Source organism: Idiotropiscis lumnitzeri, chromosome 11, assembly GCF_059441095.1.
Source record: "Idiotropiscis lumnitzeri isolate Australia: NSW breed Sydney's pygmy pipehorse chromosome 11, RoL_Ilum_1.0, whole genome shotgun sequence".
Lineage (NCBI taxonomy): Eukaryota > Metazoa > Chordata > Actinopteri > Syngnathiformes > Syngnathidae > Idiotropiscis > Idiotropiscis lumnitzeri.
The window spans coordinates 11,435,057-11,458,483 of record NC_142401.1 but is presented as its reverse complement, the minus strand read 5'-3'; the positions used below and the strand labels follow the sequence as shown (position 1 = coordinate 11,458,483).

Here is a 23,427-nt window from a genome sequence, read left to right as displayed (position 1 = left end):
ATGATGATGCTACATCAGGAGCAACTGGGGGAGTTTAGTTTCTTGCTCGAGGACATGTCGATAATGACAATACTTAGATGCTAAAGTGCTTTTTGTTTGAGCTCTTTCGGCATTCTTTGGTACACAATTAGTACCACCATAGCATTATTATTATTTATGGATTTTTTGTTAAATATAAGAACGATTTTATATAGATAGATAGATAGAGTGAGAGAGAGATAGATAGAGAGAGTGAGAGAGAGAGTCAATATTATTGACTCTATCGCAGCTGGTCTGCTCTGTTTTGCATCAATTAGTAAATGAGACCAATTATTAATTGCTCCATTTTAAAAATGACAAATTGTTCGAGGCTCGAGCACGTTTAGCCACCCCTGATTTGACCACTATTTTCATGCAATTCAATAAGTGCTGTTCACATATACAATGTAATATGATCGAACACAAGAACTTCAAAAAAAATAAAAATGTACATTACAGTAGTTGCCATTTGCATGCTCGGGGGTGCTGTTCAGAATGTATTTTGCCTCTTTGCCTTGGTTTATGGATCCACAAAAATATTACAAAAAAGCTCTCTGTGTGATTCAAAGCAGTTATACATCGCTGCATACAATCATATTTAAACATGTGTTATATTTTAATACGTACTCGAATATCTCTGACACAAAGTCACAGTTCAGAATCTCCGACGTTGCGGAAGTCGTCAAATGACGTAGCCGGTTTTTCGCTTTCGGGCGGGACAAGTTGTTGTGATTTGCGAAACCTGCTTAAAGTTTTCCAACTGCTTTACAACACTTAATTTGATTTGTCGATTATGGCCTTCCAAACGGAAAAAGATCTCCCACCGTGTCTGGCGGCTTTGAAAGTAAGGTGGAGCTGCTGTCGGTATATGTTTGAAATGTGTTTTTCTAGCTTGTGGGCTAATTTACGAGTTGTTCTGGCGAGCTAACAACACACCGAAAGCTATTAGACAAAAGGTGGACGAAGTCGCTCAACATATTCATTGTTGCACTATTTCTATCCGTTATGTGCATTCGGAATTAGTGAAACAGTAGCGTCACAAGTTTTAAATTAATTGCAATCCAGAATATGTTTTTCCCTACACACTAAAAATCCAAAGAATGATCTCCTGTCCCTTAGCAATATTTTCGTGCCATTACCAGGGTTTATCTGACGGACTTTATTGAATTGTCCAACAGGTCACACTGACAAACATAAAACAAAACAGTCATATAAACACTAAATAATAATAATAATGATAATATGAGCATTAAATTGCTCCATATACGTCAAGTGCACAACATGATGCTCGGCAGCTCATGAACAGTTGCTACAAGGTAAAGTGCAGTGTCTGATTTGTGATACAGAGAAGATAATAAACATGACAGACTACAAGAGCAAGTTTATACACTTCTTTTGGGGGTTATTGTCCCTACAGATGGGCATTGCTTTCCTAAGAATCTGAATGCTAAAAATTTCATACATGCTGCTGAAATTCACCGTCACTTTGGAAGCTGCGCGCACAGTTCTTCTCAGAGTTCTTGTCCCTGATTTAGTTTCCCTGGCAACAGATCATGCTAAATGAATTGACAGACTCTATAAAAGCCCTATAGAGCATTTTCATTAGGCTCTTATCTTCATGTAATTTACAAAGCTTCCTCAGACAAAAATGCAGTTGGTAACCTTTTTTTGCAAAGCACCTCACAGTTCAGATCAAATTTGAGTGTGTTGTCATTTACAGACAGTTGGACTTGGTTTGTTATGAGCAGTTCACTGAAGGACTGGGGCTGGTTTAAAATCAATAGACCCCTTTCACTGACATCACGTTTGTGTGCCGAGTGTGAAGGCCTCCATGTTCGAGGTCACATTCGAGTGGGTGAGACAATGGAGGCAAAATAGTCACCAAGTCCCATTTATGTTCGCATGTAACAACTATGATGACCACCTGTGCAGTTTGTGGTTACTCCTGTCGCACAACACGAGATGGTGTTGGCTCGCTCGCCACATATTGTGCAGAGCGGGCTTTGTACGTAGTCTGTTTTACTCATTTTTCTAGCTAGTGAGTTTAATATGAATGTAATGCGACATTAACTTTTCAAAGTAAAATATTTTTCAGCCTCAAACCAGATGTACTGCAATTCTTTTTCTTTCATCGGTGCAGCCCGTTCCAGAGTGGCCCGCGGATCGGTACCGGGCCAGTTGGGCACCACTGATCTAAACAACGGGAATGCAAACGTATATCGGCTAAAACGTGAGGTTATGTCATATTAAAAGATGACGGGAAATCAACGAAAATCAATCTGACACAGACGTTCTTTCTGCTCTCAAGATGCTTATACACAAAGTTAAGTAAAGTAGCTGTGGCATCTTTAACATCTCTATTTCTATAAGCAATTGTAGAGGGTCCAGTCGATTTTTAAGTTTTTGCTAAAATTACCAAATTGACCAACTATCGAAACGGTTTCATTACCACAGAAGTCAAAGCCACCGGCCGAAAGTCGTTCAATGCGGTGGGGTTGTTTGTTTTGGGAACAGGTACTACAATGAACTGTTTCCAAATGTGATGACTAACAATTTACTTTTTTTTTTGTGTGTCCCTCTTTCTACAGAACGTTGACACCCTATTGCGATGTCCTATTTGTTTTGATTTTCTCAACACTTCAATGATGACCAAATGCTCTCACAATTGTAAGTGCAGTCATTTGTACTTGTTAGTGGAGGGACATTGTTTTTGTGCTCATGGTATTTCCCTGATTTTAAATTTTTTGTTGATATTTATGGACAGGTGTAATTTAGTCACAGGTCGGTATGTTAGAAAAACATCAGAAATTAATTTTTTATTTTAAAGACTATTCTACCAATGTTAGTATAATTTTTCCCGTGACAAATTTAGTATTAAAAATGTTTTGACTCTTAAAAAACTGTGAAAATGCACCAATTTCAGGCCAATGTTTTAATTCAAAGTCAATGGGGCTTGACAATTGAGGTTTTAACCTTTTTTTTTGGGACAATCAGAGTTTCAAACTTTCAGAACTTTCCTTATCTTGTTTTTTAAAAAAAACTGCTGTCATTAGAATGTGTGCTAGAGACAGACACCAACAACAAATGAGAATGATGTTAATTATTTTTAATTAATCAGCTCAATAATTTAAATCACTATGTGCAGCAATAGGTATATCCCATTATAACAAAATGATTTGAATTTGAAAAAAATACAATGAATTTTAAATTGAAAAGGTCAAAGAATAATCTAAAAGCCTCCTTTTCAGTCACGCAATATATTGGACTGCACAATTTTAAAGTAATATTGATGTGGTCAAATATGGCAAAATAATGACTTATTGCTGTAAATATTTTTTTAGAATACATAGAAAAAAAATAAAACAAAGACAGTCAGACAAACTCTCCACAAGTTGTTAATATACATTGTAAAGGAACAATAGTCGCACACGTCGATTAAATTAAATTAATGAATTTAAGCATTGGAAGCTTTGGAAAATATGAGCCATCTTAGACACCTGGCAAACTGAGCCCCAAAAAGAATGTCTTTAAATAGACCAATTTACTTCACAATTGTCAGGGGCAACAAAAAGTATATAATAAATATGTTTATTTGGATTTGAAGACTGGACTGACTAAAAAGATTTTCACAGAGGTTTTTGTCAACTACAAATTCGGGTAATGGTGACCGAGTCATATGCCGCACGTACTTGATCTTTTGAGCTGTTAATCACAGAAAAGTCAAAGTTGAATATGTGTGTTTACTGTTCATAACTAGCTAGCTGTCAACTACCAATTGGACATTATTTTAACTGATGGTTGAATTGTCTGTTTCATTTCACAGTTTGCTCCTTGTGCATCAGGAAATTCTTTGCTTTTAAGCTTCAGTGTCCAGTATGCAATGTGGTAAGTTTGAAGCTTTGAATGAAGATGAATTGCAGGAATCTCATTAATGAATATAAGCTCTCGAGCTATAATTCCGCAAAGAAGCAAAGACAAAAAAAAAATAAAAAATCTTCAAATTTCCCCAATAATAATCATTTGTTACATATTCAGTTTGTTATCTACCCCATTTTGAAAGTCCAACAATTAGCTCTTTTTTTTTTTTTTCTAGCAAGCGTCGGAACAAGATCTACGAAACAACCGTTTACTGGATGAATTGGTTGTAAACTTTCAAGCTGCAAGGTAAATCAACTTCATTTAATGTTCAGAGGAACCTCTGAGAGCCAACAAAATGTGTTGCTGGATCAACCTTTTCGTTCACATTCAACTTTAAGTGACATTTTAGTGAACATTCTCCTCTTTATATTTTTTAACTGCTGCGCTAGATATGACACGTCAACAATAACTCATTCAATCAATTTGCCTTCATAGCAACAGCGAAAAGTGATCACGTAAAGTATATTTGACCATCAGAACTGGGGTGGGCAATTAATTTTCCTAATGGGTGATGAAAAAAAAATGGAAAAGTTTTCGAGGTCTATAGCAACATGCTAATGGTGTAATTTGCCAAAGTCTGTGTTAAATGAAATTATTGGGCCTTTTGCTGTTAGTTCCTCATATCTTAACTTTTCTTGAGGCTGGATCCCCCCCCCATTTTGATGGATGCATGAATAGAATAAACCATTTAAAAAAAAAAAAGCTATGAGCAAAAAAGCCCTTTTCACACCCGCATCAAAGACTGCTTTTGTCAGACGTTTCCTATATGCAGTCTCGATGTTATGCGTGAAAGGAACGAACATGGGGTGTCACAAGTCGACTTGTGAATTTTCCACCTTCCAAGAGTGTATCAGAGGCAGGGTGGCAGCTGTGTGAAAAGGGTGAGTGGAAAGCCACGACTGCTATGTGAATTTTAACCTGAAACGCACTCTTCTTGGCTCCGCCCTTTTGTATTGACATTGACGTCGCCACGCAACTAATTATGTTTACGGAAGATGCAGCAATACAGTACTGTTGTGTAAAGGTTAATGTGATGTTTCTTGCATGCAATAATGATAAGACAGACTACGACAGACGTGGACAGTGGCCCTTTCATCCATCTTTCTCCCGCGCGTACATACTAGTCTCTTGTCGACTGACTCTCTCAAACCGTGACCCACATGAGTGCTCTCACCAGTCAATCCTGCAGCGCTTTTTAGTCTCGAACTTTACCAATAGTGGGTGCTTACACGCATCGTAAAATGCCCCCAGTTGGTCTGGCGGAGTGCTCTAGGAAGTCACACGTGTACAGTTCGATGGAACTCGCCCGTACACTAGGCGCTTCGCATTATAGGGTGCCCTGTCCGTTCTGGAGAAAATAAGGGACTTTTTACAGTTTATGGATATATTCTACCTATTGAAAACAAGAATAAACATTAAATGGATGTTTATTTGTCTGTGACACAATTAAAAAACACACAATTAAGGTTAACAAGTAACGTTACTTGTGTTAGTAAATAAGGTTAACATGTTACATATCTTTCTGCTTGCACCACAAACACCTAAGAATAAAAATGGCAAATAAGTTCGATTCACTTTTTCTTAGTTTGCTTGTCAATTACTGTATGAGTAAGCTAATTTCTTATTATTTGCGATTGCATTTATTGCCACACTCAATCTTTACCTAAATGGAATTTATTATTCAGATTAGCTCACGATATGTATGCAGCTCTTGTCATGTGCGATTTGCGTAAAAGGACTCTGCAGACCTCATACTTTACCCCAATTACCGTCGCAGTCAATGTGTGAAATCGGATTATAAAGTTTTGCTGTTGCTTTGTAATTCATTAAAAAAAAAAAAAAAAAAAAACGGGCACATGATTTTACCTTCACACCATCATTAATTTGTCAGTCTGAAGACATTAATGAGCCACTTGATCGATTGTGTCTGGTGACAATATTATTAACTTTGTAATTTATGCAGCGGCGAGGTTGTTCTAGGCAGTCACATTCACTGTTAATGTTTTATAAAGTGGCAGCTTTGTCTTGAGCTGATTCTTTATTTGCAACTATATTACCCTAACGACTTTCTGACTCTTGGCTCGCTCATCATTCGTAATTTGCATTGAAGAAGGTAGGAGAAATGCAAACATGGCGAGGATGCAAGGTCATCATGAGCTAAATAAGACAAGTTAATAGACGTTTCTTGTAACTCATCTGGGTTATAAAGTTATATTCTGATATAAAAGTTTTCCGACCTAATTAGTCTGTCACAAGCTGCACCTGCAAGAGGTTTTAAATCTACGCCCCACTGTTGTTATTTTTGTTGTGATGTAAAAAAAGAAAGGAAAAGACCTAGATGATTAATTTCAAAACCTTTTTCCATCATTAATGTGACCAATAACCAGTAGAAGGCAGTAAAATGTTTTACGATCTTTTCTACTGGGTAAGTTGCACAAGTGTGCACACCCTCTATTAACCCGTAATGTGGCTGTGTTCCGAATCAACCAATCCTATTCAAACACGTTTAATGGGAGTCAGCGTACACCTGCCATCATTTAAAGGGTCTCAAAGTAACCCCAAATAATTCTCAGCTGTTCCAGTAGGCCTTTTCTGACATTTTTTTTTGTGGAGAATTTTAATTACCGCAACAAGTCAGCGGAATCCCATTTTTATTGATGAGATTATAGTCTATATGCTAGAGATTCACTTTTACTAAACTGCAATTCACCGGCATTATATTGACACTTGCACAGTTCTTGTCTCGCAGTAATTCATTTCTAAATGAGGTTTTTATGGCCAATCCAGTGGGGATTTTGTTTTCATTAGGCGATCATTATGTAACATCATATATTGTTGTTGTATATGCTCTGTAGCTTTGCAGCTCATGCTGCTGTAAGGCCCAATGTCAGAATGCTGCTGCTCTCAAGGAAATTGGCGAGTGCATTTTAAATCAAGCGTTCATTTCATTTGACCCCGACCACATGGTTCACTTCACTTTTTCCGTCTGCCTGATATTTTTTTGAAATACAGTTGAACGCTCGAAATTGAATGCCCAAATTGACATTCAACCAACATATTCTGCAAAGATGCCTTAAAAGTATGTGGTGGGTCGACCATTCGGCTTTGAGTTGCTTTCATGTTTCACACCGTTGGTTCCCATTCACCTTGTCGCAGGTTACATTTTTTGTGCGGTAGTCCCTCTTGAATTGAATTCCTTGAAAACAGCCACAGTGTATTGGAAAATAAGTCAGACTCAGTTTTTTCATCATTTCAGTGAAAAAAAAAACGGAAATATTTAGCAATTCATTGGATAATTGATTAGTTGTCAATTAATACTTTAATCATTGCACGTCTAAAGTTAATTCATAAAAATGTTTGTTTATCAGTTTGGAACCAAGTAAATAAAAGAAACTGTGCTCGAGTTGGTGTCATGACGACACATTTTTATTTTCTGTTAGTGGTATACTATAGTTCTTTCATCAATCACCTCAGGGTTATCAGTATTGCCAAAGGTCTCACTTCACATTGTTGACACTGAATGAACAAACGGCCTCATGACGCAACTGGACTTTTAATTTCCTGTCGGCTTGAGTGCCTGAAAATGTGTTTCTGTATGGGGGCGAGGGGAAGGTGAGGAAGTGTATATGAGGTGATGCACTCCAGATAAAATGTACATATGCTATTTATAAAGTGTATTTGGGCAGCATGGTGAAAAGTGGTTGCCACATCTGCCTTCCTGATTAAACATTTTGGCTATTTGTGGGCCAAGCTGGTTCCAATCCCAATAGCTTGGGTCAACTGGTCAATCAATTATTATTTAGCCACTTGAAATTGGCTAAATGTTGCCAATTTACAGTGTCCAATCAACCTGCCATGCATGTTTTTGGAATGTGGGAGGAATCCGGCGTACCGGGAGAAAACGTACGCCGGCACGGGAGAACATGCAAACTCCACACAAGGAGGCCGGAGCCGGAATCGAACCCACGACCTCTGCACTGTGAGGCCATCGTGCCGCCCCGTATAATGCAGTGCTTCTCAAATAGTGGGGCGAGGCGCATGTGAACCTGGGGGACATGCTTTTTTTGCGCCATACTACAATAAAGTGTAATTGCACATCCACTCCAGTAGTTGGCAGTGGCGCTCTCATTGCCTAATGTGCGCAGCGAGTATTAACGCTACAATGTAGGTTTATTTTGCAACGAAAATGCAATTTATAGTTGCAGCAGAGAGTGGGTGGCGGGGGGGGGGGGGGTCGCGGATTGTTTATTTCTTGCTGGCGGGGGACATAGAAAATATTTGAGAAACACTGGCATAACTTTATGGAATGATGTCACTACTAAAATTCAGTCCCCCTTTTGTGATTATTCTTAACTCAAATTTCAATGCTTATTTTTAGGGTGGGTCTTTCTTTTTCTTTTCTTTTTTTTTTTTTTTTAATCACAGCCTGTACACGTCGGGCTCTAGTTTTTTTTCCAGTTTGTTCTTCTCTTCAAAGAAACGTTTGCACTGAAGTCACAGTGTTTCTCACTTTGTCCAAAATGGATGAATCCAGATCTACTTCCTGCCACTGACTAATGAACTGTTGATAGAATCTGCTTCAAATCTGGTTGTCTTCATCCGACTGGATATTTAAAGTGAGTGGAGACTGATTGCGCTGCTGCGGAAACACTGACTCCCCCCCACCCCCCCTTTCTCCGGCCATCAGCTTAATGTCACATGTAGATGGCTCTCACTTTGTTTAACTCAATGCAGTGGAACCTATCAAGTCAGTTCCAAGTTTTGTTCAATTCCAAGGCTCCAACGTGAAATTTTTGTGACAATTCACATTAGTAACCACTTAATTAAGCGTAACCACTATGTCTTAAAATTAAATTAAACTATGAGGAGAAGCGGTACAGAAGATGGATGGATGGATGGATAAGTCAAGTAAAACTACTCTCCCGTGATTGGTCAGGATGTTCGGGAGGCGAAGCATGCCGCTTCAGAACACATCTTTGATTTGTGGTTGTTTTTTGTCAATTGGCAGTGTCAGTAATTAAGACTTGGTTTGTTGTGGAATACAAGAAAAAAAATCAGTGCAGGAAAAATGAATTGCCATTCATTTTCTCCATTCATTTGTTTTTGGCAACACTATTTATTGTGCTATCTGGCAAGAAAAAAAAGTGTTGATATAGTTGATCATCACGGGTTCCCTTCTGTGGTTGCTCTGTGTTAAAGTCTGACGGGAGTTGGACATCGTGCATGCAAGTTTTTGTTTAGCTTTGGAGGCACATTCTTGAGACATTTTGACTTTTGGTTTCCACTGTACTGTTCTGCTTATTAAAGAATTATATAATGACGTGTGGATGAGTTCATACTGTGCGCAGCCTTCTTTACTTTACCAGTCATGTGTGGAGTTGAGAGTGGCACAAAAAGAAGCGCACGCATATGTGTTTGATGCGTGTCGGTCAGGGCTAATGAGTGCAATGAGTTCAAATATAAAGTTTTAAATATGGAAAGCAGAGTGTTGCACACCTCATTGGCTCCATTTTATTGCTACGTAATGGACCTGCTGCCATTTGTTTGCCTCTCACATTTTCAAGACCCGAGACAAAGTGTCGCCTTTTCATGTTCTGTTGAAAAGGAGCGCGATAGTAGTCATTATAGGTAAAGGTTTTGACTCACTGACTACAATGATTATCTGCACTGTACTTACTCGTGTATTTATCCCACAGGACATGCCGTGTTTATGTAATCCTATCTTGTTGTCGTTATGTGAGAGAAGAAGATCTTTCACACACTGTCTTTTACTTTCTTTTACTACAGACCGGATTCCGTTTTGTAATTCCATGCACATTCTTTTTCTCTTTTTTTTCCCCAGACAGCAATTGTCACAAACTTATTTTGACTCTCCACCAATATCCCCGAAGAACCCATCGTCAGTCAAATGCAAAACACCCAGAAAAGAAGGCCAGAAAGGCAACAGCTCTGTTGTGAGTCACTTTTTCCAGAAGAGGCCCAGAAAGTCTCCTGCCAAAGTGGTCCAGACTGGACGTAAACGCAATGCCGACGGCACGGACCCCAACTCAACCTCTGTAAAGGAAGAGCCCATTGATATGGGCGAGGCATCCATGCAGGACGTGGGGTCAGCGCAGCGGGAGGAGACAGAATTGCACAGCTTCAGCGCCGAGGAACAGTTGCCACATTCTTCCTCATCATTGCCAACAGATGTGAAGCCTGCAATCAAAGGTAAAGCATGTCACCGGTATTGTACGGAAGGTTGTTAGTTCTGATAGCATCACTTGTGTAACTCCGGTAGCCTGTACTCACATTCTGGAAATACATGAGACATATCAGTAGTATAGTGGTTCACACGCTCAGTTTTGCGCAGGTGCCATGAGATCAAGTCAGGAAATACCGTTTTGCCCTACAGCTGTGAACCTGAATAGAATAAGTGAAGTAGCTAATGCAGACAGCTAAGTCCATATGATTCAGTAGCAAATATAGAGGAAATTCTTATGTGTTTTGAAAAATTCAGTTTTATTTTAAAGGGGAATCAACCCAAACACTTTCTGTGCAAGAATATTCTCTCTGCAGGCCTATTAGTCTACACATTCGCATTCTGATTAATTCATTCACTACCAGCCGTGTAAAAAAAAAAAAAAAGGATCTTTGACGTCTTTAGCCGTCAATGGCAGTAAATGAGTTAATATTGCATTTGCGGAATATGAGTTAAGCAGCAAAATCCACCCACACACAGTTGCACAGGACTCAACTAACGACCAATCATGGCTCAGCTTCAGAAAGCAGGTCAGCCGTGATTGGTCGTTACCTGAGCCTCGTGTCATTTTCAGTCAACAGAAGTTACAAAATGGCTGCCCCTTGAGCTGACTAAAAACGGTGGGTTGGGAGTAACCTGCAGTATATACATGTTGAAGTCATTCAAAGTGTCTTCTTGCAGTGGAGTGCCCCGTGTGCTCTGTCAGTGTGTCTCAGCTGTTCGTCAACAAACATCTGGACATGTGTCTCACTAGTGGAGAGAAGAAGGAAAGCTTAAGAAGGTAAAATAACTACGAATTGAACACATTTAGACTGTCTACATGCCAACTTCATAGTGAAACTTTGCCCCTTGTTGCCCGGCATATGAAGACTTGAAGAAGTTTTGAGTTCTTCTCATCTCTTTTGAGTCTCGTTGTTCTCGGTGATTCATACTGCATTGCGTGTGCGGCAGGTCGATTTTCTTTTAATGCCTGGTCATTTTTTTGCACCAGCACAGAACACTTCATTCTGGATGACACCCTCATGTCACCGTGAAGAATGGGGGTTTCTTAAATATTCTGGACTGGGTAGCAAACAAAGAAATTATGTGAAGGGCTACTCTTGCAGTAAAATGTAGAGGTGTGCTAAAGTGGGCAATTTTTATTTTAAGGGAATGAAAAGATTCATTAAGTCACAATGATCGAATCTTGAATCAATTCACGGTGCATGCACCCTTTCACTATTTGGGGGCCAGCCTGGTCCCTATTCTCTGCAAAGAGCAGATGTCAACTGGAAATATATATATATATATATATATATATATATATATATATATATATATAAAATATATATATGTATATATATATGTATATATATATATATATATATATATATATATATATATATATATAAAATAAATAAATAAAAACTTCTTTTGTGGTTCCCTATTCATCCCAATGTAGCATTTCTCCTTAAATTTACACCACATTAATGGCCATTTTCTGTTTGTTTGTTTTTTTTTCTCCCATTTTCTCATAAAATACAAACTTTGTGTAGACCACATGATAAAGTGAACTAAAAAGTGAACAGTGAAACAAAACACAAAAAGCCTGCATCAAAATACAGTATGTTGTTGAACTTCTTTTCAAGGACTAAGATGAAGTGCAATGAATTAAATGGAATAAAACAGTGCTTCAAGTTCCATTTAGGAGTATACCTACCATTTAATCAGAGTTTTAACTTTTTTTTTTTATCTTGTATTTAAGGCACCATTTGGTTCAACTATGGCGCACTGTCTGAACACTGGATGCCCGCCCCCCTCCCACGTAATGACATAGTGTACAGAAAGAGAAAAGGAATGAAGGAGAAATGTGATGTGTTGAATGTTGTAGTACTGTGGGCTGTGCTGTAAATAAAGTTCGTTCATAAAAGAAGAAAGACAAGATTGTTGAATACACTACACACCGAACAAAGATGACGGTCCGATACAGGCCCAGACAGCGATCCCCCGCCCCAAACTCTTTGCGGTGATTGAAGATTTTCCCTTCACCTATTGGTGGCTTTGTGAAAATCGCAAAGGTTTGCAACTTTTTTGTGTTTGTTTTTGCAGCTCTAGACAGATTAATTTTTTTTGTTCCAACATTGCTCTTTCAACATTGTGGTTGCCGATCCTTTTTAAAAGGTGACGTGATGAGCAAGCTATTGTCTTGTAACAAAAGCGTGAGCGCTGCCACTGCCGTGATAAGTAGCAGCCCCGGCTCAGAGATTTTTGGTGCCAGCAACATTCCCATCAAAGGTAATGTGCGTGTATTGAAAGTAATTTAGAACTTGCTCAACCGATTTTCATGAGGCTTATTTTTTTGTCAATGCCATGAGCATTTACTATCAGTACCGAAAATGCATTCTTGAATTTCTTTTTGTGGCATTCACAAACATGGAATGCAGCAACACTTTTCCCATTTTGGGCACGGATGTGTCACGTTGTACCTTTTGTTCATATGGTCAAGCCACCTGGTTTCCAGAATGCATTGCGTCACAACACATTTAATTAATGAAGCTATTACGACGTTAATCCGTGTCATATGTGTGCTTGTTTTACCAGTAGTTGAATGTGTGGCATATATAACACATTTATGTTGCACCATGTTTGTATTTTTGTTTTAAACAAACTTTAACTTGCATTGCTCTCCTAAGCAATGCTTGTAAAAATTAAGATTGATTTTATTTTAAATCATAGGTCTTGCCTTATCCATAAATGTAATTTTATACAAGATGACACAAAAAATGGGAACTTTTCAACAATCCAATTAAACTAAGAGTGATATATTTAATTCAAAATGATTAAATCCATAAAATGTGCCATTTAAGAATCAGTGATGGGATTTGAATTTATTTTTAAATTAAGTCCTGTAGATGGCATCCTCTTGTATGAATGCATTCCAAAAATTCCCTTTTTTGAGTCACTGTATATCATGGGTGGGCAAACTTTTTGATTGGTGGGTCGCAATGGGTTCTAAAATTTGACAGAGGGGCCGGACCAGGAGCAGATGGCTGGAGTGTTTTGGTAACCTCACCTCATCAGAGAAAAAATACATTTACTTTTAAATTAAAACGAACAAAAGCATTACAACAAAATGCCTCGCTTTGACACACCACAGAAAATAAAACATTAAGATTTATTCATTTAATTTTTTTCAAGTTCGGGGTGCCGGATTAAAATGTTTAACCGGCCGCATGTGGCCCCTGGGCCGTAGTTTGCCCACACCTGCTATATATTGAAGAAACAAGGTTGTGGTATAATCTAGATTTCTCTGTAATAAATTTTGAAACAGCGTTACTTGCGTACACTTAAGGTACAAGTTGGTTGATGACTTTAATCGGTCGGGCCCGAAGCAAAACATACACTAGCTAAGACCATGCAGCTTGCTAGCCCACTTGTCATTTTAAGAACATAAATCATCCTCCAACTGTAGCAGGATTGAAGCACCCCCTAATAGTTCAACGGTTTAGTCTTTTATGATATTAATATTGAATTGCTTTGTCTGTCATACTATTGTAATCGATGACAGTAACATGAATGCAATGGATCTGTGGACTAAAAAGTTCAAATGTTTGTCTGTCACAGCTCCTTTGGCAAGGCAATGCGCCCAATGGGGAAGGTGGTGTACAACCTGCTTAGCCTGCAGGCGTTGAAGCGGAGGCTAAAAGAATGCCACCTTTCGGTGAAAGGCTCCCGAGATCAGTTGATCAAAAGGCACAAGGAGTTTGTGCATATTTATAATGCGCAGTGTGACGCCCTCAACCCCAAATCAGGTGAAGGAAAACAAGTCTCCAAAGTTGCTATGTGTTTACATATGCCTCTTTCTATTCTAAGTTAGTAACTTCAGTCTGTCATTACCTTCGCTAAGGAGAAAATGTTTTGTTTGTTTTTTTGTGCAATTTCCCATCTGCTATTTATATTCTGAAACACACGTGTTTGTCAGGTCTAATCAGATCAGCTCGCAATTTATTGTGCTGTTGGCTGGTAGTGGAGGTGGAGGTGGTGCTTCAAGCATTGAATGATCACTGTAGCGTGTGCAAAAGTTCCTCATCCTGTGCTTGAGGCACTGCCTCCGGCTGTCATCCGAGATTCATAAAACCGTAGTTGCATTCGCGTCATTTGCATTCAAACTGTTGCCTCGCTATTGCTTTATAGCACGGTCAACATGAACATTTTTACGTGTAATAAACATGTCATCTGTCAACAGTTGAAGAAATTGTTAAAGAGGTGGAAGCCACTGAGAGGATCAAAAATCAGCTACATGACAAAGCCAAACCTGTGAGTTGAGGTTGTCTTAAGCTTGTGTTCATTTTTAATGTCTGTCTCCAGTGAAAACATATCGTAGATGGAGTGGATTCATTTCCCTGCAACCTTTTTTTCCTCCGCGAATCGATGGTTGGGGACCACTGATGTAATGTTTTTAAGATTACTAATGATGATTTTAAATGTGCAGGTTATGGTTTTCTCCAAGAATCAATCTGAGGAGGAAATTGACGAGGTTCACTCGACATATAGTAAGTGATTTTTTTTTTTTATTCTGTCAACTTTTTACATATCCGATCAATGCTACAAAACTGTCAGTTATGTCTAATAAATGGCATTAATTTGAACTGCTGAGTAACGTGTTTAACAAACATGTACATATGTGAAACAGCTTCTGCACCGCATGACGTTCTCTAAAAAAACAAATATCAAAGCCCATTAAATTACTACTGCAAGGCCATCTCAAATGTATGTGATGCAAAAGATTGATGAATTAGGGGTGTATGATACATTTCTTTAAAACGATTTGTAGATAAAACACTGTCTTTTGCAATATTCAACTTTATGATTGCTGTCATCTGTAGAAAAAAATCCATACAGAAAGAAATGAATGGAAAATAAAAAGTTGACTGCTTTGTGGCACTTTGCCATTTTTGTGCCAAGCCTTTACAATCTACTTCACAGCCTTAAAAGCTTACTACAAAAACCGCTCCCAAGACCACTTCTGTGGGGCATTGTAATGAGTCACCTGAGGTTCCGCAGACAGTTTGTCAATATGAGGAGACAAAAAACGGGTCAGCAAGATGTCCTCTGTTGCAATAAAAAGCTACATTTGATTTTTGTACCTTGTGAGCCAAGGAATTGCTTCTCTTTTGAAGTTCTTTGCAAAGAACACCCATCGTGCCCTGAGACAAGGAGACTTGCAGGTGGTGTTTTTTAACTTATAATAGACTCATATTTTTTAACAATGGACTAAGCACACTTCAGTATTTCACTTCCCTGTTAAAACATCTAATAGTAGCTCGTCAAACAATGCTGGACCTGATGGTACTTTCAATTCAGAAGTACAACTAAAATGAAGGCATGAATCCTGCTAGAGTGAAGAGTTCCACCACTCAGTAAAAGTTGTCATAGTTAAGTAATTGTTGCATAGTAGTACAGCATAGAATTGCATACTTGTGTACGTTTATATGCTATGCCTGTGTGACTGGACAATTATTGGGAAGAAAAATAATCACAGTTATTTTGATTGTGCTTGAAATAACGATTATAAAAAATATTATTGATTTCAAAACATAGTGTTTATTCAACTACCACAACTCAATTATTCCAAACTATTAGCATAGCCTCATGCTGATTCATCCTTGCATGTTGAACACATTGTTCATGAACACTATTTTTTTTTTTGTCATGTACGAAATAGTCTAAATCTAATGTTAAATTCAAATGTCATTTTGCTTTCATTATGCTCTAGCCACGTTCCAATTTTGGACGCATTGGAGTTTTACCCATATTTCCTTCTCATATTTATTTATTTATTTTTTTGTTATTGGCAAGTCTTGAGTCTTATTGGGCCAACCTGAGACCTCGGGGATTATATTCCATGCTATGACATGTGAAAATGTGTGTTGGTATAACAAAATTAAAGTAAAATAAGATGCTAAAATAATAGCAATTGAAACAAAAATAATTTAAAAATAAATGTGGCTCACAGGAGGAGTCTTCTAATAATAGCTGCACAGCTTTGATAACCTCTTGATTTATCACAGGAGGATGTGGGTGAGTCACACTGCCAGCGTAGCGAGCCAGCAGATCGGAAACTCGGTGTAAGACTCGCACGCGCTTGCAGCCTTTTTGTCAGAACATGCTGTTTAATTATTCGTAGAACCAACAGCTGCTTATTGAATATTATCAACAAATCTAGAAAGCGCAGTGAGAGACAACAGTAGAAAGTAGTCCACTTGTTCACGACCGCGACGTACAATACAATAATAAACATGAATGATCCTTTTACAATCTCGAAGTCTGATTTATTCAGTAGTTGTATTTGAAATCATTCGTGTTCAAAAGTCAAGCGAATTGAAAAGTGGCTAATTTATGATGCAATGGTGAAGGTAATTAGATATTCAGTAACTTTCAGTGGCTCTTCACATATGGCGGGATTTGACCCTGCGGCCTTCCAAGTGCACTCTAGCTCCTGATCCAATGGTCTTCTTATGCATCATTATCTTAACAGGGAAGCAGCACAGCAACGACTTCTCTCGACTGGTTGCTCAGGTTCGTGGTCGCTTAGATGCAACCAGGCAGACGCAGATAAAGGAGGAGGCGGCGACGGAAAGAGAGGGTGCAGATCAAACGACTTCGGCAGGTATGGGGATCTTTGAGATATTCCCTTGCATCACAGACTTTTTAAACCTCCTGCTCAAAGTCTCCACAAGTGTTTGAAGTTTTTGGAACATTCCCTTCAGTGACACATTTGCGATATGCCGCGATTTACAAATGATCCGATTGGTCGACTAATCGCGACAACTGTTGGTGATTCGTCGACTGGCAAAATAACCGCTTGTGGCGGATATAATGTGCTCGAACTGAAATAGGATAACATGATAAAAATACGCTTGTATCATCCAGCTCAAGGTGACGAATCAAGGAATTCTTTAGATGTCAAATCTGAAGAAGAGGAAGAATCGGACCTTGCTACTAGAGGCATTTTCCTCTCTAACAGCCCCACTTTCAGTGACGTGTCTATCAGCAGGTGAGTCCTCCATAAGGTACTTGCAGGTGACACCCCAAAACTCTATGGTGAGACTTTCTTGAAGCCTGATTTTTTTAGCCCCAGAACTGTTAAATAAACTTTCGGACATTGCTGTCTTTCTCTCCTGTGAGAGATGTGTGGCAGAATGCCTGCAAATTCTTTGCACCCAAGTGCAAAACCACAAATTGACTGCAAAAGAGATGTTTACTAAGCCTTGTGGGTGCTGTGAATCACAAGAGCTGCCCCTAACCGGGGATTTGAAAGCAGTCTTGCAAATGCACGTGATTAGTTGAGTAGCACTTTCCTCCCTCTCAGCGCAAACGGTCCCGCTGATGTGCACAGTCCACACACATCATTTACAGTCCAGTTTCGTGCGACCGAGGGTGCACACCCAGTTGTTGACTCACACACACCACTGACATGATAAGGCAGATGACACCGCTCCATTCCGGAAGTACCTCACGTGAGCTTTTTTCAGATTGGAGACACTTAAGGATTGTGCGTGTGTTTTTCCTTTGACTTTTTGGGACTTGTTTAAGATAATAATTAACAATAAAGGGTTCTAAAAGTAGCGGAATGTGACAGGAGAATTTTTCGTCCCATTTTCTCCCCAATATATTTGTGTTTCACTGATTCACCTATTGGTGTTTTTCGAAAACCCAAATTTCTTCGAATACCCAAATTATAGAACTCTAATACGGAATATAAATGAGTAACACTTTCAACATAACTAAACTGTAAAGTTGCCTTATATTCTATCTTATATTGCTGGATTTGAATTAACCGTTTCATGAATGTCTGCCGGTATCTAACTAAGAAAATTTACGCGACTAAAAGGCTTTAGTATAGTCTTCCATAAGCGTGGACATGTTAATTACAGGTTGCATCTACCTTTTTTTTTTTCTCAAAGATGAATTAGGTTACTTTACAGCTGTTATAATAATGAATTAAATATATAATAATTAAATAATAATGAATAAAATAATGGTGGCTATGGAAATGAAGTCGATATTTTTTTTTTGTCGATTTCACAAACTTAGAATGCTGTAAAATCCTAATCTTGCGCGAAAAAAAATACAGTGGGTTAACGTACAAAGTATTTTAGCATATCGTTAATATTGTTCATTTGTTACATTGTTTTTCAAATAAATGCAGTTTCTCTGGTCTTCATTCAAAATCTCCTTACTCCATAAACGTTATTAATACATTGGTTACAGATTGACTTACCGTATTTTCCGGACTATAAGCCGCTACAGGTTTCCTAGATTTTGAACCGTGCAGCTAATACAACGGTGCGGCTTTTCTGTGGATTTTTCTTTCACCACTAGGGGGCGCTCTATTGTTCAGAAAATACGCTAAATAAATCTCAATTTTTTTTTTCCTCTCGGGTCTGTTCTGTTTAAATTTGCAAAGTTGTTGCCGTGTTAAAAGGCACTCTTTTAACGATCTGTTCATGTAACTTTATGGGCATTCTCAGTACAAAATCATTCTCTACATGCAGTAAACAACTCATTTTTTTCAACATGGAAAACTTATAGGTGCGGCTCGTGTATCGTTTTTTTTCCCCCCCAATAAAGAATTGCTGCGGCTAATATGCGCATGCGCCTTATAGTCCAGAAAATACGGTATGTTGATTTATTGTTGATATGCTGTAATCGGCCTGCAAATTAATCGGTAAGATTCTAGTTTTATGACATGGTTCGTTTTTGTTTTTTTTTCTTGTTCAAAGTGAACAAATCAAAGGTTGGCTTGCAGTACTTGCGTACCTCTGCTATCTTTGGACACTGCTTGAGTGTTCGTCTGTGCCAGTTGTCTTTTTTTTCATCTCCTTGATCTCCTCCTGGGTCTTGAAATGCAGGGAGCACTTAATGAGAGAAACCTGCTCATCACAGCAGCAGGGAAGAAATTCACGCTGTGTGAATATAGCATGACGTTTGCTTTTATAACGCCGAGTGTGAAGTCTGGCACAAATTCACATTCAGTGCAGTCCAATCCACAAACTAAACCTAACCCACAAACTTTATTAAAGCCTTGTGTTGCCACATCAATTCCACATTATCAGTAAAATTAACTTTTTTTTCCCCCCCTCACTCTTCCTTTTTCTCCCTACTAGTTCAATTTCGGACATCTTTGCATCAGAGCCTTCCATAAACGAGTAAGTCGTTTCCACTGTGTTTTAAAAACGAAGAAAAAAAATCAAATATAATCTCATTCTCATTTTTGTGTTTGTTCTAGTAAATTAGTCATTTGAAACTGGGCATGTACTGTACATATTATATTTAAATACATGGCACCGCTTCTGGGTCATGACATCAAGCACATCTCGTCAGATGAACAAAGCATGCATGAAACACTCGCTGCCGGGTTGTTAGTCAGATTGTGGGTGTCAAACTTAAGGATCGAGAGCCGCATGCCGTATTTTTTGTGGCCTGCTAAAGCAAACAAAGTGAGTCATGTTTTTGTGAAATGTATTTTGTTCACGTTTCACAGCATGTGCATTTTTCTCCCTACCAAATCCCGTCTTCACTTCAATTGAAGCGTTTGTTTGTGCTGTCAAGATTTTACACAACTCAAAAAAGCTTGAAAATATTCCAAATCCAGACACTCAGTAAGATGATACAAGATCTAAGGGAAACATAACATGACATTTGGCCTGTGATAAAAATATATTTAAGACATGTAGTTTAAACTGTGACGAAGACCCTGTGATTTCCACTAACTACCCAGGCTAAATTGAGCTCCTCCATGACATACAAAGTCAGTGGACTCACATTTAAATTCCATCACTTAGACGTTACTTCCTTGATGCCAACTGCTAATTTACAATTAGCTGGGCTTTGTCGCTATCTTGTTTTATGTTGGGATGTTACAGAGAGCACTAAAATCTGCAATTAAGTACAGGAACATATACAAAATGATGCATTTATATTTGCTGAACCACAAATTTGTCGGAGCCTTGTTAATGCAAAAATGTCGCAAATTCATACATTTATTATAAATAAATAAAATGAAATAGTTTGAACAATTGCTTTGCTTTTTGTGAATGTGAAATGTTGCATTTGAATTTTGTTTCAAAGGTTACCTCACACAAAATATTAAGCATCGCTATTTAGCTCATTGGCCTTCCGTCCATGAAGTCTTGTCATCAGGTTGATTCATGGTTTACTTCTTGTGAAGGCTTGCTCGTTGCTGTGGTTGCAACCGTATTTTCTTCCAGCACTGTAAATGTCATGTTTATAAAGTTCTCCATAGGATGTCAGAAAGGTGGGAGCACATTGCCGGCCAATTGCCGGGCAGCACATTGGTTTCAGAGTAAAAGATCAGTGCGCTCTTGGCTCCTTTTACACTTCCTAATGTACTTCTTTGTTGTTTGGATTTCAAGCTTCTGTTTTTAAGCTAAACATTCAAAATAATAAATTCAGACTAAGTGGAGTCTTGGAGATTTGGCATGGAAGTGGAAGTCACTTCCATGGAAGGAAGTGGGAAAGAAAGGCTTAATCTCCACATTGTAGATTGCATTCTAGCTTCCACTTGCCACGTGGACTTGTGACCCAAATTCCAGTGTTGGAATGTTATTTTTCCTGCCAATAAAGTCAGGATAAAGAGACATGGGACACCTTGTCATAGGCTGTGATCTGATCTCAATCGTTACTCCTTTCTTGTGAGGAGTGCCCTGCATGTGAGTTTTAAGAGGTTCCACATGCGGCCGTTGCAAGTCCTTGGTGGTTTTCTCGCGGATGTGTTACCTGGGCGACATCGGTTTGCCACTTAGCTGTTTATAAGGCAATGCAATAATACTGCTCGAAACATTATATGCTTTTTTTTTTTTTATCATCTATTCTCAAATCAATAGTCCAGTAGATTCTGATCGCTGCTGTGTGACAATTAATTGAATTATTCAAAAACAGACTGATCCCCATTTTCACCAAGTGGTGATTTTTTTATTGTTTTTAATCCACCGCGGGAGTTTAAGCATAAACTCAAACGCCTTCACCGATTGTGTTTTTAATTTTTCCAATACTGTAATATTCAAAGCCTGAAGTGATGATCAAAAGGAAAACAACATTATTATCCCATACAAGCCATGAGAACTGGACTGAAGAAGATACAAATGACTTCACGAATAGCCTATCAATGCAGCAGACATTAATAAACACAATTTCCCCTGCTTCTAAGTCATGGTCGTGCTGGTGCTGTGGTAATGAAATCAATGAAGTCCATGCACAAATAATAAATTGTGTTGAAATGAAATAGTTTTAGGATACATATATTGTAAATATACATACATATATATTGTCCGTTTGATCACATTCCGAGTGGCAGGATGATGAATAAATGAGTCAGTAAGTCATAATTCCGTTGAATTCACCTCATTGTAATTAAAAAAAAAAAAATCAAGATGACATTTCACCAGTTGAGTGAAAATAGTTTGATGTGCAAGGGAGAAGGAGAAATGATTCCTGAAGGCCAAAAGTGTCGTTATTCCTCCCTGTCACCAAAAGGACAGGAATTATTGGGAGACATATATGTGAATAAACCGGCAATTGTCTTTTAATTCGATGACATACACTCTTATCTCTGCCGGGTGGCTTTAAGCAGCTCAAGGAACTGGTTGAATAGTAATGAATTTGTTGGTGACAAAATTAGAATGCCATTTGTCAAGATTACAATAATTGTCGGTCACCCCAGCAGCATTCTAATCAAGCGCAGATTCACTTGCACAGAGTTGGCGCTTCAAATTAATTAAAGCGCTTTCATGTCAGTAAGTTTGTAAAGTCCCGGTTAATTAATAATCACATTTATCCCTCATTTTATTTAATCTTTTTGGTTTGAAGAAATATGAGCTCGAAGATTTGAGCAACGGAAATAATGACGAATCAGTGGGGGTTTGCTAATATTGAATAGGAAGTCGAATGCTGGCATCAACGCCTCATAAGTTAAGTTATGTGTTCATACAGCTCATACTGCTGTAAGAAAATTCATTTTTGTTCTGGGAAATAGCACAGTATAATGTTCTGCATTAAAAGAAAAAACATTGCAATAATTAAAAAAGTTTGTGCATCAATTAACTCATCAAGGCTCCTTCTGTTGAGCGACTTGGCCTCCAGGGGGCAGTATATCGCAGTCATGCAGATAAAGTTTCACAACTGTTGTAAGGGATTCGAGTAGTAGTAGTAGTAGTAGTAGTTTTTATGCAGAGGATAAAGAATATATGCCGATGAGTATTGTTAAAAATTTGCAACAGCAGTTGCGTTTATTGAAAAATTGCAGATAATTTTTTCTATGGGCCCGATTGCACCCCGTGATGGGCCTCATGTTTGACACCACTGCTATATTCCCTTGAGGCTTAATACGTACCCTTGAACCCATTATATCGTACGTGTTCCTTTCGTAGCCCATAGATTGCAGGAAGCAGGCACATAAAGTCAATGTTTCAAGGTTTAGTGCAGAGTAGCGCAATAAACGGAACAAATTTTTCCCCCAAAACAGTTAAGCATCTGCGGGGGGTAGCATATGTTCCAGTAAAACTGTCCTCTTCAGGAGATGTAAGAGATAAGAGAGATGCTGCATATTCCCACCCGTAACCCATTCAAAAATGACCAAATGTTCTTCTGAACAGTGTCACGAAGAAGACGCCTGTCAAAAAGCGGACGTCTAGCTCCCGGAAATCCGTCGCTGCTTCATCGACCGCTTTGGGGAAACGGCGCCGTAAAACGTGACGAAGGGATTATTGAAGATGGAGAACTAAAGACTGCACACGTTCAAGACAAAACTAGATGGATGGGGAAGATTTTGCAAGAGCATGTTTGTTTGAAACGTGGCTTTTTGTACTTCATGTGATTTACGTGGCTAAATGTGTTACCTTGCATTCCACTGTGTCTGTATAATATTGTATTTTTTTGTTTCACAATTCCAAATTGTATGATATGGATTTTAGTTTAATAAAGCAACAGATCTATTTTCTCTTTAGTTAGTTAGCAGTTTTATTTTGTTACTATAACCTGTATAGTACAATATCTCAAATATATTGCCATACCTTACAAGACAAAATTGCAAAAATAATAGAATTGTTTGTTGCAAACAAAAAAGCTGATGCCAGATGACCAAATAATAAATTGTGATTATCAAACAAATTTTCCCACAATCTTGCCGCTGAGTTGAGTTTCGCCCATTGGGTTTCTGGGCTCTCCCTGAGGGTGAGAAGCTTTGCCAT

At 38.4% G+C, this 23,427-nt stretch overlaps 1 protein-coding gene across 1 annotated transcript; it reads left to right on the top strand.

The window, feature by feature from the left end:
• The first annotated feature begins 682 nt into the window (after positions 1 to 682).
• On the top strand, positions 683 to 23,183 carry rad18 (RAD18 E3 ubiquitin protein ligase). The gene is made up of 13 exons (XM_088310100.1): positions 683 to 862; positions 2,607 to 2,685; positions 3,842 to 3,903; positions 4,112 to 4,182; positions 9,779 to 10,146; positions 10,859 to 10,958; positions 13,781 to 13,968; positions 14,403 to 14,473; positions 14,649 to 14,709; positions 16,695 to 16,826; positions 17,090 to 17,213; positions 19,327 to 19,368; positions 22,834 to 23,183. The coding sequence occupies exons 1-13, from the start codon at positions 812 to 814 to the stop codon at positions 22,931 to 22,933; spliced, it is 1,449 nt and encodes a 482-aa protein (XP_088166226.1). The 5' UTR covers positions 683 to 811; the 3' UTR covers positions 22,934 to 23,183.
• Positions 23,184 to 23,427: the final 244 nt, after the last annotated feature.

Coding starts and splice junctions, on each gene's coding strand:
- rad18 (XM_088310100.1), top strand. CDS start 812: ATGGCCTTCCAAACGGAAAAAGATCTCCCACCGTGTCTGGCGGCTTTG. Junction 2,686..3,841: donor GACCAAATGCTCTCACAATT/GTAAGTGCAGTC, acceptor TTCATTTCACAG/TTTGCTCCTTGTGCATCAGG. Junction 14,710..16,694: donor CGAGGTTCACTCGACATATA/GTAAGTGATTTT, acceptor TTATCTTAACAG/GGAAGCAGCACAGCAACGAC.